Source organism: Rhinolophus sinicus, chromosome 7 (assembly GCF_057876585.1).
Source record: "Rhinolophus sinicus isolate RSI-liver-muscle chromosome 7, RSI-T2T, whole genome shotgun sequence".
Lineage (NCBI taxonomy): Eukaryota > Metazoa > Chordata > Mammalia > Chiroptera > Rhinolophidae > Rhinolophus > Rhinolophus sinicus.
Window position 1 is genome coordinate 50711380 of NC_142507.1, and position 18135 is coordinate 50729514.

The 18135-nt window shown below is 41.5% G+C and overlaps 1 protein-coding gene across 1 annotated transcript in view; it reads left to right on the forward strand.

The window, feature by feature from the left end:
• CHD1L (chromodomain helicase DNA binding protein 1 like) overlaps nucleotides 1–2279 on the forward strand; it is a 45022-nt gene extending 42743 nt beyond the window's left edge. The window contains exon 23 of the mRNA XM_074319243.2: nucleotides 224–2279. Within this exon, the coding sequence (XP_074175344.1) occupies nucleotides 224–299 (76 nt within the window). The 3' untranslated portion in view covers nucleotides 300–2279. The remainder of the gene's footprint in view (nucleotides 1–223) is intronic.
• The last annotated feature ends 15856 nt before the right edge of the window (nucleotides 2280–18135 follow it).

Genomic DNA, 18135 nt, shown 5'->3' on the forward strand with positions numbered 1-18135 from the left:
ATGCCTGCACAATTTAAGCTGTATCAGAAGACTTGCAGTGCATCAGATACCAGTGGTAGCAAGTACTAACCACACGGGAAGGATTTATGATACGGTGAGAAGGAATTAAGGTGCGTTATTCTGGAGTGGTTATTTCAGCACTTACTAATCTAGACAACTGGTAGTTTTAGCAAAGTTGGTTTTAAAGCGATGTAGTGTTACCTTCCTTGACCATCCTTATCAGTTACTACTTTCCTAGAAACAAGGCTGCCGCCCTTCCTGCCCAGCACCCCTCTGCCTCAGGACAGCTGCTGCCTTAACCGGCCCAGCCTCAGACCCGCCTTCAGCAGCCCCTGAGAAGAGACCTGCTCAGAGCTACTGCAACAGTGTTTCAGAAGGAATCAGGACCCAGTGGACCTCGGCTCTACTCCTTTTCTGAATTCTAACTTGGTTCTCCCGGTTGTGGTTTCTCTGGTCTGGTACCTGTAACAGGGGTGTGGCCCTCACTCAGGAGAGGCCTTTGGCAGGTTGTCAGGGCCCCAGGTTGCATAGCTGTTTGAATAATGATTTCATTGCTTTCTTTCCCCTCAGTCTAGTTTTCTTCTTTTCCGTCTGACTGATTTCATTATAAAGGGAAAGGCTGTATGGATTAAGGAGAAATGCAAGGTAACAGAAGAGGGTGGCTCTGGGAGAAGGAAGCACCTTCGGCCAGTTCATGCCATGTTAAGACTCTGAGGGACAGAGGCTGAGAAGTGAGGCTCCTGATCCAGAAACGTGGAGCCCTCCTGCCCTTCTTTTCACACTGCTCGGCGTCGAGACCTAGAATACATGTTGGCCTAAAAGCCTGTCAGATGTGACTGGGCAGCCAGAGGCTCTTCTTTCCCTTTCCCACCAAACTCCGTTTAGCCTCGAGAAAAAAGGGAATCGTGGGAATGGCACAGAGCTGCCACAGAATGCCAGAATGGGGAAGGCAGGGAGCTGAAACCATCGGAGAAGGTGTCTTGGGGGTGGACACCATATAAACTGGCTTTTCCCACTTTTGTACGGGAGGTCTGAGTCTTTGCCGACTCTTCAGCCAGCCTGATTCTGCTGCGCTGGGGCCCTCCACACCCACAACTGTGGGGGGCTCTTCAGAAGCCTCAGCCCTGGGCCCTCGATTCAGGGACCCCTGGCTAATGGGAGACTCAGCCAGGACCATGACCTTCTAAGGAAGGTGGTACCTTCAGCATCTGGGTTGTACTGTCTATAGGACACGTGCCTCAACAATTCAGCGCGTGTTAGCCCCTAAATTCATGATTCCTTCCTATTTTTCTCCTAAAACTTACTCCTTTCCTTTTCACTGCCTCCTGTCTAATACTCTCACCACTAGCCCTTGGCACATGGGTTATTAGAAGAACTCACATCCTCTTGCCTGGCATCTTAAGTCTGTCCTGCAACTGGAAGCAGAGTTGGATTCCACCAGGGAGAAGGCAGTGAGTCCTCACCTCGGGCACGTGCCTTCAAAAGCAGCCGAAGTCCACACCGGTGGGGTGTGAGCAGATGCAGAGAAAGCTCGATCATCCAGAAACTGCACTCGCTTCTTAGAGCAGGATGCATAGGGCTGCCTGTGATGGTTCTGCACACGAGAGAAGCATTAGAGCAGGAAACACTCCCCACGGGAGCAGAGCCGACCTTTTCAGGGGCACAGTGATGGTTTTGAGGAGAGGGAGGATTCCTTTTCACTGCACTCTGTCCCCCGTGCTCCAGCCGCACGGCCTTTTCTCTGGTTGGGGGCCCTGGGCCCTGGGCCTCTGTCTCCTGGCAAGCTGGGCAAAACAACACAGAAGGAGATCAGAAAACTCACGTAGCACATTCACCCTTAAATGTGTCATGTTTTAGCGGCAACTCCCTGCTTTCCTCGCCTGCCTCTGAGCTCTTCAGAGTAAAAAACACTGCCTTGCTGTACTTCCGTAAGTCTTGCCCATCTTTTATAATCCCTTCACTCTTCCCATCAAAGGGGTGTCACTGTCTGGGAAGGAAGAATGAGAGAAGCTACCTACTCTATTTATCCCAAGGGTTTTGTTCTGTTTCTTCCACAGCATAACTTTGATGCCATCTAGCCTCCCCTCTGAGGAGGCTAAGATGAGGCCAGCAGGACAGACAAGATTTTGTTCACTAATGAGCTTTTGTACAGAGGTTTGTGCCCTCAACATCAGATGGTTAATCTGATACTATCTGATCAGAATAGTAAATCTTTTGAAATTTTTCTATATGTACACTCTTAAATTTTTTTTTTTAATAAACTTCATGGTAACTGCCTATAACTTGTTTAATTATTTTGTCCCATCCATCTAAACGACATTCTGTTAAGTTAATTAAGCTTGAATCAGCCATTTTTTAGCCCCAAACCATCTCTAGGTTAATGTGTTTTCTCTGTTTTCCTGTCTACTAAGTGAAGTATAAACTGACTCTAGCATTAGTTACCTTCCACTGGAATCTACCTTCTTTAACAGGCATCTGTTTCTCACTGGAGCCTGTGCCCATTGCTGGGACCTCTCCCTGGAGTGCCTTTCTCCTCTAAACCCCTTCCCTACCCTCTGTCGTCCCCTATCGAATCTGGTCTTCTTTAAGAATCCAGAACATTAATCTCTCTGTGCTTGAACTACTAATGATAATTGGGTTTATGGCACTTAATTTGTTAACACCTTATAGTGTACTCATGATATATTTACTTAACCCTTGCCTAAATACTAAGGTCTTTGAGAAAGATGATTTCTAATTTATTTTTCATATCACACAGAGCAATTAGTAGGTAGTGAAATATTGAATTGAAATGGTATGAGACTAGCTGGCTAGCAATTTGGGGAAAGTGTTAGACTTCCCGCATATATCATAAACTCCAGATGGCTTAAGTACTTAAATATAAAACTTGAGCATATAGAAACGTCATTTTTATGGTGTCTGACTAGCAGAACTGCCCTTTGATGCTTCTCCCAGCTTCTCACTAAAATACCAGTGGCATTAAGGTGAACACACAACCACACTGGAAATAGACAACCCACCAACCAAAGGCCAGAATGTGAGAGGAAACGACCCTAATTATAAGGCAAAGTTGAACTGAGATTTCATTTTGGGAAGGGAAGATTGCTTAAAAACCTTGGACCTTCACCAGCCAGAAAATGAGCAACCATTCCTCTATGCTTTCCTTCCCTACGTTAGCAAAAAGGTTCGTCCCAACCCCGCAATCTCTGCTGTGAGCTGTCTTCTGTAGCCTTCTCAAGAATGTTATTCTACCAATTATTCCTACTCTTACTATTCAATATCTTCCTTTAAATGAGAACATTTTGATTGACTTAACAGACAAGGTCAAGTTTCTCCCATTATCAGTAACTTCCTTCATTCCTATTTCCTCCCCCGTCACAGCCAAACCTCGAGAGTTGTCCGTAGTCGCTGTTTTCATTCCTGTACCTCCCACTTGCCCTTGAACCCACACCGTTCTGACTTCCTGCACCATGAGCTCCACCAGGAGTCTGTGAAGAATACCAATGACCTCCAAGTCACCAAAATCCAGAGAACATTTTTCAGTTCTCATCTTGACCTCTGAGCAGAGTCCAACACTTGATTGCTTTCTGTTTCTTGAAACACTCTCACCTTGGCTTCTGTGACAAGCTACTCTTCCATGACAACACAATCTTCAGGAGCTTATCTTCTATCATCTTTGCACAATTTTTTCCCATCATCTTTTTACCCAGTATATTAGTTTGCTAGGGCTGCCATAACAAAATACCACAGACTGTGTGGCTTAAAAAACAAACTCATTTTCTCACAGTGCTGGAGGCTTGAAGTTCAAAATCGAGATACCAGCAAGTTTGATGTCTCCTGAGGCCTCTCTCTCTGGCTTTCAGGTGGCTGCCTTCACCCTATATCCTCACATTGCCTTATCTCTGGACGCATACCTGTAGTATCTCTGTGTGCCCAAATTTCCTCTCAAATTGGGTTAGGCCCCACCTAATAGCCTCCCTTTAATTTAATGCCTCTTCAAAGGCACTATCTATAAATATAGACACATTACTGGGACTTAAGGTTTCAACATAAATGTTGGAAGACACAATTCAGCCTTTAATACCCAGCCGTTAAATGCTGGAGTTCCTCCAAACTCATTCCTGGGTCCCTCTCCCATTCTGAACTCTCTCAAGGCTATTTCATCCATTTATAAGTGTGTTAAGTCATTTCCTTATATCTCTAGCTGAACTGTTTCTTTGGAACTCCAAGCCTATATATTCAGCTTCCTACTAGATAATCTCTTTTAAATACTTCAATGGCACCACAAATTTACATGCCCAAAATTGAGTTAATGTCAACTCCTCCCCATTCTCCCAAACAAAAGAAATATATTCATTCGGTTATGCAAGCCTACAGCTTAAGACTTTGATATTACTCCCATCCCCCATAAATTCAATTTATCATTAGGATCCAGCAATTTAACTTTGTACCTCTTGAGTTCATCTACTTTTTCTCCCTCTCCACCATCACCTTGGTGGAGACCACTATGTTTCACCTGGACGACTGTAAGAGCCTTCTAACTGTATCCTTATATTGACTCTAGTTCCCCTCCAATCTGATTGTCAAATTGCCGCCAGAGTAGTCTTCTCAAAATAAAATCTATCCTGTCATCACACATCTTGGAACCTTCAATGGCTTCTCATGGTTCTTAGGGTAAAAATCAAAATCGTTAATATAACTTATTTTCTGCATCCATCAACCACATGTTCCAATTCAGGCCAAAACAGGATGTTCTAGTTCCTGCCAAGATGTCAAATGAATAAGGGTTTCTTCCTCCAAAATCAACCCCAAAGGAACTAAAAATGGAAACATGGAATCTAAGAAATAACAGAAACGTGAAAAATCCAGGGGGAGGTTGTTCAAGAAGAGCTGTTCCAATCATGCCACACCTTCCTCCACCCCACCCCGCCCCCCGACCTTCCCTTGGCTCCATTATTCCCTGCCATCTCCCTGCAGAAAGCCAAGACAAGCCCCCAAATACCCCCACCAGTGAAATCTGGACCAAAGCTCTTGGGGCCAACAGAGTGGGAATGAAGCCTCAGGCATCTACTCTTCTACCTTCCACGTCAAATCCCCAGAGAAGGTAGATGACAATTAGGGAGTCCGCCTGGTAATACTGTTTTTATTTCTCATTTGAGCGTTCAAAGGTGAAGCTCAGCTCTAAGGAATGTCTAGGTAGGGTAATAAAATAAAGCGGCAGAAGACGGGAGTGGATCCGTGATGTCTAAGGCGCTCTTGCCCGAGGGCTCATCCCCTCCTGTGTGAAGCTGACCAGAGCTGAGAATCTGAAGGTGTGGACTGGGACCTGGGGAGCCACCCTTTTCTAACGACAGACGAGGCCGTCAACCATCCACTGGGATGTTTCTAATAGGACACCCGAGGACTGAAACTTCCTGAGCAGAAAAAGTTAACACCTTAAAAGAAAGACATATTACCAGAGAAAAACTAAGAATTTACAATAAGTAAATATACTAAAAGACCAAAGGGAAGATAGCAATATGAAATTAAAATTATTAAAATAACCAAATAGTAATATTAAGTATGAAAAACAGATGAAAAAAAAAACCCTCAAATGATGGGCTACATCGTGGAATAGATATAGAAAAAGAATGAAAAAGATAAAAAAAAGCAAAAATACTATGGAAGAATATGTGTACACAAATGTATGCACAGCTAATTTTCATCACTGAACACCAGCATAACCATACCATTTGTGTACATGCGGCATCTGTTCTATTTGAGCTAGCAAAACTTTTGGCTGGTTGGGTTCCATGACATACTGATTGTTATTATTTCTAATATCACTCCAGTATATAATAAATACATCTGTGTATGTACATATGTATGTGTATATATACACACACAAACACTGCTAGCAGTAGACATTATCAATTTAATTTCTGGCAGTATATTGAATGAGAAGTAATATTGTTAACTTTAATTTGCCTTCTTAACCACTAGTGAAGTACAGCGACTTTTTATATATTTCCTAACCATCTGGACTTGCTCTTTTTTTGATTTATTCCTTTTTCTTTTGGTCTATTCTTGTGTATTCTAGCTTTCTATGTCTTTTTTTTAGGTCAAGATTTTGGTAATATTTAATGAACATTTGGTAATATTTTAATGAGAATCACCCATTTCTTTTTTTGCTATTAATCTAGATACATATATATATATATATATATATGTATATATATGTACATGTATATATAGTCTCTCATATATAGATATGAGAGAATGTATATATATGTAGGCTTGTAGTGGCAATAAAAAAAGAAAAAGCTGCAGACAAGTTAAATGTCCATTAACAGGAGGAATGGTTAAATAAATGATATCTCCATATTGTAAAACATCTTGTAGCCATTTAAAAGTTTTATACAGTTGATAAAAACAAGATAAAGGGATGTAGTGGAAACTGCCACTTGCCAACCTGATCCTCTTCCTTCCCTTCCTCCACTCCCTCTATGTAACAGAGCACTGTTTTATTGAGCTGTGTGTGCTTGTCATGTATCCAGTTAAACAATTACACATTCCAGCTGCCTTTGCAGTCGGAAGTGGTCATGTCACTAAGTCCTGGCTAATGATATTGTAGTGGAAGTTGTCAGATGGGTTTTACGAGAAATAGCTCCCAAAATTATGAGGCATCTTCTGCTTCTGGCCATGAGTGAGTAACTGCATCCAGAATTATGTTCCCACCATAGACAATTTGAAAACTGGACAAAGTATAGTAGGAAAAAAAGGTTTTCAGACATTGGACAATAGGAAGTTCTGAACTGTGATCCCTGGGAGAAAAGAAACAGACCTAAACTTTCTTCTTGGAGACAATTGCTGGACCATGGCTCAGGGAGGGGATCCAAACAAAGCATGAAAAATTGTTAAAGAAAAAAGACCACAGTTTAAGGAGTCTTGAATTTTTGCATAGAGTACCTGTAGGAGGGAGAAGCAGAAGAGTTACAGAAATATGCATCGTGGGCCCTATGAATCAGTAACTGACCAGAAATCTGTGTATTGTAGGGTAAACCTCCATGAGGCGGCGAAAGAACAGGTTTCAGGCAAATAACAGTGGCTGGGAGGAAGACAAACAATTCCTAGAGATGGCACTGGGGCTGAAGAACATTACAGGCAGAATGAAAAGATGCAGAAACCTCACTGAGTACACAGGGCATTCAGTAAGCCTCAAAAAAGCCGTGCCTTAGAAGTGGGGCCAAGTTAGCACTAGAGCAAAGACTACTACAGATTTGTCCTGAAAGAACTCAAAAATAAGCCCCAAAAGAATCAAACTGAACACAAGTACCAACTGCTGGTGAGGACAAAGTTCAACAACCTTTAAAAACAAAGTCCAGCACTCAACAATGTATAATTCACAATGTCCAGCTTCCAATAAAAAGTACTATACATAAGGCAGGAAAATATGGCCCATAACCAGGAGAAAAATCAGACAATAGAAACAAACTCAGAAATTAAAAAGATGGTGGAATTAACAGGCAAAGATGCTAAAACAAATATTATAAATATGCTCGTGTGTTCAAAAAGGGTAAAAGAAACATAAGCATGATGAGTAGAAATAGTAGACATAGATATGAATAGAACTCTTAGAAACGACAAACTGTCAGAAATGGAAAGTTTCCTGGGTATGGTTATCTATTAGCAGGTCAGAGACAGCAAAAGAAAATATCATTAAACTTGAAAACAGAAATAGAATTTATTCAAAATGACTTAAAGAGAAAAAATGGAAAAGTCTCTGATTTGTGGAACAACGTTAAAGAATTATAATATATACAAAATGGTTATCTTGTAAAGAGATAAGAGAGCGACTGGGGCAGAAAAATATTTGAAGAAATAATGGCTTAACAGTTTTTAACTTTCTGGAGAGCTAAAACACATGGAATGAAAAATCTCAATGAACTCTTAAAATACACACACAGCCCAAATCACCCCAAGGCATACCACAATCAAATTATTGAAAACTAGAAAACTGACCAACTAGAAAAAGACACCACACACATATATATATATAGGAAAAACTAGAAAAAGATCAGAAATACCGGGGATGCCAAAAAAATGTATACACATTGTAAGAGATGTTAACACTTCGGTCAACGTTGCTCAAACAGTAGTTTGAGCAACTAGGCTGTAATCAGAAGTGTCTGGACGCTGATGGTAACCACTTTGAGCACCTCTTCTACTTGCAGAAGTCAAACGTGACTTGTATTCCTCTTTTGGTATCGGTATATATTAATGCAATTTTTTCCTTTCTTAAAATATGTATACATTTTTTGGCACCCTCTGTATAGACAAAAAAGATAAGTTTACAGACTTCTCATTAGAAACTATGTAAGTCCAAAGACAATGGAAAGCAACTTCAAGTGCTGAAAGGGAAAAAAACAAAACAATAAAAACCTTTCTACCTAGAATTCTCTATCCAGTGACGTTATCTTTCAAAAATGAAGACAAAAACCTTTCTTTTCAGATAAACAAAAGCTGAGAGAATTCAGCAGCAGCAGCAGCAGCAGCAGATCTACACTACCAGAAAGATTAAAGAGTGTTCTCCAGACAGAAAGAAAGGAATGTTACTTGTAAACCTGTATCTACACAGAAATGAAGAGTGCTGGAAATCGTAGATATGTGGGTCTATAACGACTCTCCCTTCGTGTCTTTAATAGGTAATTAACTACTATAATAAGAGCAAAACAACTTAGTCTGTGGTTCATAACATGTAGAAGTAAAATGTATGACAGCGAGTAATACAAGGGACAGGAGAGGAAAACAGATACATACTTTAAGGGTTTCAAATTATATGTGCAGTGTTATGATTTAAAGGTAGACTATAATAATTTAAAGGTAGACTATAATTTTAAATAGTAGACTGTAATATTTAAACTATAGATCAGTGCTGGAAAATGGAAGTATGTGAGCCACACAGGTAAGTTGAAATTTCCTAGTAGCCACCTTAAAAATGTAAAAATAAACAGATAAAATGAATTTTAATGATATATTTTATTTGACCCAATGTAGTGAAACCAATGTATTGAAAATATTATTCAATATGTAATCAACACAAGGAATTATTAATGGGATATTTTACATTCTTTTTTCATACTGAGACTGAATTCTGGTGTATATTTTATACTCCCAGCACATCTCAATTTGATGGTAAATGTCCATTGGAAACATATGTTCTGCATTTGGATATGATAAAATTTACAGTTAAAAAACTAGATTCCCATACCCAAATTTTTCCAAACATACTTAAACTTTTCCAGTAACTGAATTAAGTAGCAGTTTTTAAACTTAATTTAAATTTAATACATTGGACTGCAGTTTCAGCTCAAAAAAAAAAAAAAAGAGACAGAGAAAAGATTTAGAGCTCAGAAATTATCAATCCCACTTATAATAAACTATAAACAAATCAGTGACTTATCTTGAATGCATCAGAGTTGAGGTTGCAGGGCAAACTGCCACACTGAAATCCGGAGTGACGGGCAAATATTAATACAACAAATCACAGCCAAGATCTGCTAACTAGAGCACAAGCCTCTGCAGCCATAAACTGGCAGAAATAATTAAATGGGAATTTTGATGAATTGATGGAGGCTGAATGTGATCTACAGTGAGAAATAGAAGTTTTTCCTGGGGGAAAACCAACTTAAAAGTGCCTCCATATTTCCATGGGTTTTGTCTCCAGAAACCCCACCAGATCTTCATGATTAAAAGGTAAAAAAATTTCCTCAAGGCTCTGGCAGAGGGAGGGGAAAAGTAACCATTTTTGAACATGCCCCAAGCATTCTCCGTAATAATGGCCTACTCTCCAAGGATAAAGACTGTCAGAGCCTTATCCCAGCTAGAAGAAAGGACATTTACCCAGCTTCAGCCACCTCTAGGCTTTCTGTAGCACCTAAAGGGAAGGTGAAAACACTTGTGGAGGTCACAGTCTAGAAACTCTGGCCCACTAAAAGTCTGTGGTTTAACCACAAGATTATAAAATGCTTCTCCTCTCCCATACCTTCCCCCCACATCAACAGGGCTTCAGAATAATAACAGCAGATTACAATTGAAAGAGCTGCAAGGTACAGTCAATATTTAAGGCGGAGACGCCAACAAGGACAAAGGAATTTGAAGCCTTTGGCACCTGCAACTATAGTAAATACCAAGCAACCCAACTCCCAGCTAGATTAACGTAAAACCTTACACTAAAGCCCTTTACCTCAGTTCCTATGACCCAATACGTATGTCTGGCTTTCCACAAAAGTTACAAGGCACACTGAAAGACAAAACAATAAAAAAAGTCTGAAGAGACAAAAGCACGCATCCTAACCAGACTCAGCTATGACACAGATTTTGGCATTATCGAAGAGGAAATTTAAAATAATTATAATTAATAGGTTATGAATGTTAGTGGAAAACGTAGAAAGCATGCAAGAACAGATGGGTAATGTCAGCAGGGAGAAAGAAACTCAAAGAAAGAATCAAAAGGAAATGCTAGAAATAAAAACACTAACAGAAATGAAGAATGCTTTTGTTGGGTGCAACAGTAAATTGGACATTGCTGAAAAAAGAATGAGCTGGAAAAGAAGTCAGTGTTACCTACATAGTTCTGCCAGTTAAGAAAGTTATAGCATATACTCAATGTAAGTATAGTATAATTTCTAGGTGATTTTGAAATCTCGAGGGCCCTTGATTTATGAGCATATTCTATACTTAGTCAAGGAAATATTATAATAACTGATTCATAAAAGCAACTAGCAAAACATTTACAGTGGCATGTATATCTTACTCATTTTAAATCTGTTATCACCAAGTTCTTCCTTCAGAAAATGGATGGATGAGGTATCACACATTTTGCCCATTGAAGTGATTCCCAAACAAAAAGTTTTAAATGCTGTTGATATAAAGGGGTCGGGAAATAGGTTATTTTAGATCAGAACTGTGCCATCTTCTAGAAATTTCTCATCTGCTTTTGCTTATCTCATTAGCACTCTGAGCCCTTCCAGTTTCTTTTGTGCATATCAACTAAAGAGCAATGCAAAGGGTTAAACAAAAAGCAACATATGTTACTTTTAGTAAGTAAAGAAAATAAAGAAAAGCACAAAGAAAAATGTCATAAGAGGTGGGAGGGAGGAACTAGAAATACTCTCTTATACGGTACCTGCACGACACATGAAGAAGTAGACATATTAATTATAAATGTGTATTGCAAACTATACAGCAACCGCTTAAAAAATTAACAAAGGAAGTGTAATTGATATGCTAACAGAAGCGATAAAAGAGAATCATATAAAATGCTCAACTGAATCCGAAAAAGGCAGAAAAAGTAGGGAAGCTAAACAAGTGCAATGAATAAGAAAAAAATTAATAAGAAATAAACATATTAATCCAATGATATCGATAATCATTTTAAATATGAATGGCCTAAATGCCTCCATTAAAAGACATAGATTGTCAGAGGCGATAAAATACAAGATTCAACTGCCATATTTGAATATAGATGTTATTCCCTGACTGCCTTAAGACAACTAGTTACTGCTCTTTGTCATTTGGTTACTTGTTACCAAAAAAAAAAAAAAAAAAAAGGCTGCTTAACTTCCCTTCTCACTGGTATATCCAGAAGGTATGAGCTTAAAGGAGAGCAGCTTTTAGCAGAATGATGGCCGACTGAGTGAAAGGCAGCAACAGTGGTGAACCAGAGACACGGTGTGAAACTGCGGTAAGGTGACCTCACTTTCTGAATCCAAGTATCTTTAGGGGACTGAATGCATTTATTCTCTGTCATCCTTGGGAAGAGGCATTATCACTTCTATTTTACATTTTGGGAAAACTGTCCAGAAAGGGGCCTCCAGTGCACTCTAGACAGGAAATCCAGCCCTCGCCCACCGGGCCCCCACACTTACTACACCGATCGCCTCCACTCTCTGCCTCCATGTTACCACCCACTCCCTGGTCCTCTGCTGATCCCACTGTGGTTTTGTGGGGAGATGGAGCATCGTTCCCTAAAGCTTTAAAATATCAGGCATGTAATAATGAAGATACAGCAAGTCACTGAAAGGAAATGGCACCTATGGAAACCTCTGGTGACGCTGTCTTTTCCTCTTCTTTTCTTGGTCCTACTCAGACTTGTCTCGTTGGCAGGCAGCCGCCTATGAAATGTGCACATTTCAAAGCAAATGGCTCCAGGAGCTCATAATTGCTGCCAAACGCGTGTGGATTTTAATAGCCCATTTTCATTAGCCTTGTGTGAAATCACCTGTCTCTGTGTTGTTACCCAACTTGATTGTCAATTATGGTGATTAAGCTTGGCTTTCAGTACCATGGCTGGCAGTCATTAGTATTATCTCTGAGGCTGAATGAAGGAAAAATTTCAGCCAGAAAGAAAGTCATTTTGTAGGTGAACACGAATATTTGGGCATCAATGAATGAGGTGGCGGCAATTTTCTTTATTCAGACAGAACCAAACTTGAGTCGAGCTGTCATTTCCAATCTGCCTTTGGATGTCTTGGGACAAATCACCTCCCTTTTGTCACTTGGTTTCCTGTCATCAGAGGGGTGTTCCTGAAACCCGTCCCCTTCCAATTCTCCAAAGATGTGCTCCATCGCTAATAAGGAAAGTGGGTAAGATAATTAATACCTTTGAAGTGATTTCAGCGATGTTGATGATTTGAAGTGTAATAAGTGGAGCCCTAGAAACATTTTGGGGGTCACACAGAACGTGCTGCCACTGGGAAACTTGAGATTTTGATTGCTGGTTTTTTTTCTTTCACCAGCCCTATTAAATTTTGGACGCTTTGCCTTAGCTTCCAATATAGAATCATCTAATGGTGAGTTTTGACTAATAGTTTGCTTTTTCCTGAAATTTGGAATGAACAATTATGAAAATCAAGGAAACCGTCATTTCTTTTTTTTCTTCTTTACAAATTTTAATTTAGTAAAATTCCCAAGCCCATTTCTGTTATGCTTTTTTGGGATTTCAGGACATGGCAAAATAATGAAAGACATTTTAAAAAATGCTATCATTAAACATCATCTTTAGGTATTTGAATGTCATGTGTGTCCCCAAGGTTTCCAACACTCTTAAGATTTGATGGTTTCCTTGATCTTTCCAAAACACATTGAGGAAACTAATAAGAGATTTTTTATTCTAATGTAATGGGAGAGAAGAAATTAAGTGCTGTAAGCTTAAGGGATATGGAGAGTGAATCAGGAATTGCTGCCTTCTGGGGCAGAGAGAAAGTAAGACTCTATCCCACACAGTCTAATAAAAACACCTGTATCTGTAACCCAGCCAAGATCCTCTGGCAAGTCTAGACGGAGGCTGGGGAGAATTGTACAGGAATTGGCTTTCTGGATAATTTCCCATCCCTATTTAGTATTGTTTTGAGGTTGGTTGTTGTTGTTTTTTTCAGTTCTGATTATAACATTTATCTTTATTACTTGGCTTCTAAATCCTCTGTACTCAAAATTACTAACGGAGTGTCTTCTTAAGCTTCACGGTCTCCTATCCATATATGGTGGAGGACTGGTATCTAAACTGTTAGTGGTTTTTCTGATTTCTATGAATATATGTACCTCTTTTAATAGGAAATGCTATTTTTAATTTCCCAAAAAGGAGAATATGGTTTAAAATATCGCCTAGGCATGAAAGAGGAGGGCCAAGTACAACTCATATATATTTTCTTCTGTGAAGCTTTTGCCAGCCCTTCCTCTCCCAAGTCCCCAGGACAAAAGAAATTGCCCCCTTTCCTGTGTTCTCACTGCACTTTGTCCTTGCGTAGGTTACGTGTGACTGTGTTTTATGATAGTTTCTTTGGTATGTAAACCTAAATTTGCTGTTTTCAAATTTTGGTCAAGAGAGAGTTTCTTTTTCAGCTGCTTTACAAGTAAGGGTGAGGGTGGAGAAGAAATAAGAAGATTCAAACACCCAAGGACTGTGAAGGCTAAGTCCCTTATAGGGGAACTTATAGGGGAACTACTGCCTCCTGGTGAACTGATTCAAAAGAATGAACTGCTTTGGGCACTTGGATGTGTTATGAAGATCAAGTAGTTTCTTTATTGGACAGATCCCCACACTCATGGAGACTCCATGTAGGCTTGTAAGTGCTTGTGCTTTGTGATAGAAATCCCTCTGCAAGAGCTGACTTAAGTCTAATTCGAAACTTTTTTTGTTTTCCCGGAGTGTGTATGTATCGTCTATTAGAATTGTGTACAAGATTCTACATTGTAGGTCTTCTTTTCCATCCCCTAGCACCGTGTCTGACATGAAGGAGACAGCCACAAATGTTTGTTAAATAGGCTTAAACTATCACACTCCAGTCCCCAGAACTCCATAAATCAGTTCTGAAATTATAGTTAAGGGAGAAACCATGTCAGATATTTTCTTCCTTTAAGGGTTGCACTCGTCATGTGTATTCAAAGCAATGAATGAAGCAAGGCAGGATAATGCCTTTCGATATCAGGATCTCAAATTCCAGCTGACCTCTGCCTCTCTTGTTTCATAGAACCTAGAGCTTTCCTTAAGAAGTTGGCAGGGCAAGAGATTGCTGCTTCTAGACATCCTTTGCTTCTCTTTTGTGCTTATGAATCTGGTTCTTTCTGCTTATTAAATTTGGAGCTGCCTTTGAGATTTCAGCCCCCAGGACCACCATGCGCTCCCAGCGTTTTCCTGTAAAAGTTCCCTGATTCAGCCATCTCTGCCAGTTGGGGTTTCTGAGTAAATGGACCAAAGCAGGCAGTGGTTGCCATGGTGATCGAGTCTCTATGGAGTGAAGTCGGGGGAGCATCCATTTGAAGGAATGGGGGAGCCATATTCTGGTAGAATGGCCATCTGCTAAGAATGAAGTGGTCCTGAAGAAAGAGTGGGGAGGGAGGAGGTCTTAAGAGTACGGAAAAAGAGGAGAATAGATACTAGGAGGGATGTGTCCAGGATACAAGTGATGCGTAAAGGAACTACCTGAACAGCAGTGAGAGTCCAGCCCAAGAAAGATTGCATGTGTCAGAGTGGACCTGGGAGTAGGGCTTTGGGTTTACAGAAATTCTCAGCAGACAGAATGACAGCAGAGAAAACAGACATAAGAATTACCCACGCCTGGGTGTTGGCAAAGAAAATACATGAAATGTGTGTAGATCCAACACACCTGCGAAACAAACACATCTCAGATTGCTAAGAACTACACTCAGAAGTTTTTGCTTAAATAAACAGTTTGCCACAGAATGGACAGATGTATGTTTGTGTGAAACTAAAGTATGATAAAAAGCAAAACTTTGTTATTCTAGTAATAATCCTTAAATCACAGGGTTATTACAAGAAGGAATTTTGATTTATTAGGTGCCGACCGAGTGCCTGTTCCATAGTTTATGTTCAGTAAATTCTTGTCTAGATCTTCTAAACAATTATTCTCTCAGATTCCAACTACTGTTCAGGCTTAAGCCGTAGCACAGCTAACATTGCTTCAAAGAGCTCATAGCCCCTAAAAGGATGTGACGAACACACAAGAGTCCTAGAAGGACTTCATTAGCGTCACGACATAAAATGTCATGGAAATGTCTAGAAGAAGAAAGTCAAAGCCCCTCTTGGCCTCTCTCTCGTCCAGCATTTCTCTGCCTCCCACTGTCTCACCAATGATTTGGGGTCCAGAAGAAGCATCTCCTCTAAGAGGGAGTCCAGCTTGGGATTGTCCAGTTACCAGCAGGTGAAGCTCTCAAGAAAATAGCCTCAGCGTGCACAAATGTGGCGTTTCCTCTTCTTTCCGTTTGCATCCTTCCAGCCTCGGCCAGCTTTCTTTCTCTTCTCCCACATGATGGCAACATCTAGTGGTCAGGACCGAGAAGACCCATGGCAGGCAGCAGAGGCCAAGTCCATGGGGGAACTGTGCCAGAGACTTGTCTTTCCCTTGTTGCTCGTTATAGTTGCAGGATCTGGGACGAGGGTTCGGGTTTGTGGAAGGTGCAAAGAGTGGGCCTCACAGCCTGCTTTGTTTCCAGACCATTCCAGCCAACCTAATTTAGAGAAAGAATTTATCTTAGGGGTATAGCCTAAGGCCACTGGAATGTGGGGCCTGAACTACAGATTTTGCACAGTGTTACTTTACCTTTCTTTGGCTTACTTTGTCCTTTGTCTATAACTGTCAGAATCTTGTAAATGAGGGCGGTAGGGGTATTATGGGGCAGGAGCAAGGCTTGAACCTCCCTGAAACTCCTGAATAAAATGCCACTTTAATACAATATCGATGTCACCCCTTTAGAGTACCTCCATTCTGTCTTGTGCAACACGTCCCATACTCCAACACTCATCCTATCGCTTTGATCTCTATTCTTTCACCGATAAATGAAACATAAAGATGTTCATTGACTTTCAGTTATAAAAGGGGAGTTTGAGCTATGCATTATGATACTTATTTTTAAACCTGTTTTTTTATCCGCTGGTTGGTTAGGAATTTGAAGGCAAGGGTCATGCCTTGTTTATTTTTGTGGGGCCAATTGGGCAGTGCTCTGCTGTGGTCTGAAGCCAACCTCCAAGTGTGTTGGTTCTGAGGCCTCTTGGGAGGGGCTTTGGTGTTGTCCCAGGTCACCCACTGCTTGTGACCAGTCAGGGCTACATGGTAGGAGCTACAAAGTGATCCACAGTTGTTTGCTGCCTGTGCTGGACCTAGATACACGTGGGAGAGGCCACGTTGTGAACTGAGGACATCTACCACCAGCACCGGGTCTGATGTAGGACACCCCGAGGCCTGCTGCCACCTGCCAGCTCTCTTAAGGTTTAGCCACTGACAATGCCTCATGCGGAATGCATGTTGGCTGAGGCAGGTGTCAAGGAGTCATTAGAGTGGGAAGAATTATGGTCACCGGGTTAATGTAAATTCTGGTTTGGTACCAGTGCTGAGCCTGGAGCTACTCAGCAAAAGTCTCAGAGCACAATGAGGCCAGTTGCCGCCCACCTGGGGCCTGCGGACTCTGATAGTTTTCCAAGAAAGAATGCAACGCAGACTGGCCGGCTGCCCCCATGGAGAAAGTGCCTCCAGCTGTGTGAGAGTTGGGTGAGATCAGGGTGGAGCAGCAGAGCTCACCAGGCCAATCAGATTCAGATTTGGCTGGAGGGGGTGGGATCAACACAGGAAAGATGGCGCCTGAGCCTGCTGGCTGCACGAAGGTGGACCCCTCACTGGGAAAATGCCGACTGCCCTCCAGTCCTCCCCACAAAGCCACACACTTCAGTCTGCCTCCCCGTATACCTCCGAGGCTCCCCGACTCACCATCCCTCCGCTGGAGCCCAAGGTGAGTGCCTGCGAGCGAGTGAGTCTGTGCACGGGCCATTTAAGAGGACGTCTGGGTTTCCCGCAGCCTTCTGTCCCACCCGAACAGTCAGAATTCCCGCTGTTTTTCACAGCCAGATGTTATGGGGGCTCCTCTTCTCAGCACCAGTAGTGCAGGCTGGGGAGACTTGTGGCATGGAGCGTTCCCTCACTCCTCCAGGAGGGAGCCAAGCAGCTGAGATACCTTCCTGATATCAATAATAGCTAATATTTACTGAGTACTTTATGTCCAAAGCTCCCTGCATTTTCTCACTTACTCCCCTTAACACTCCTGAAGATTAAACACTATTATTATCTCGATTGTATAGATGAGGAAGCTGAGGCTTAACAGGTCAGTAACCTGCCTGAGGTCAGATGGTTATTAGAATTGGGATATAGGCCTGGGATAAGACCCTTATCCCCATCAGCTATCTCACAGCTCCTGGCTGGCATAACCCAAGGCGATACGGCAAAGGCAGGGTCGGGGCCTTGGTTCTGTCCCACAATAGTCAGGCTCTGCTGAACAGGGAGGAGGCCTCTTTAGCCACTACCATAGGAGAAGCTGCGAGTTCTGCCCTTTTATTTAAGGGTCAGTAAGGCAAGCAAAAGAAACCAGGAAACTCGATAGGAGGGGCTCCTTACCTGCTTACCCAATGCCAGCAATTTCTGTCATACTTCTCCACCCACTCCTCGGGGGGAGAGGGTGCATAAAAAGTAATTATTAGTTTTGTGGTTTTGGTTTTTGGTTTTTGCAGAGACTTTATGCATGACCTACTCTTGACTCCCCCTTTCGGCTAAGGGGTTCAAAGGTGGATGATGATTGTTTTATGTGCAT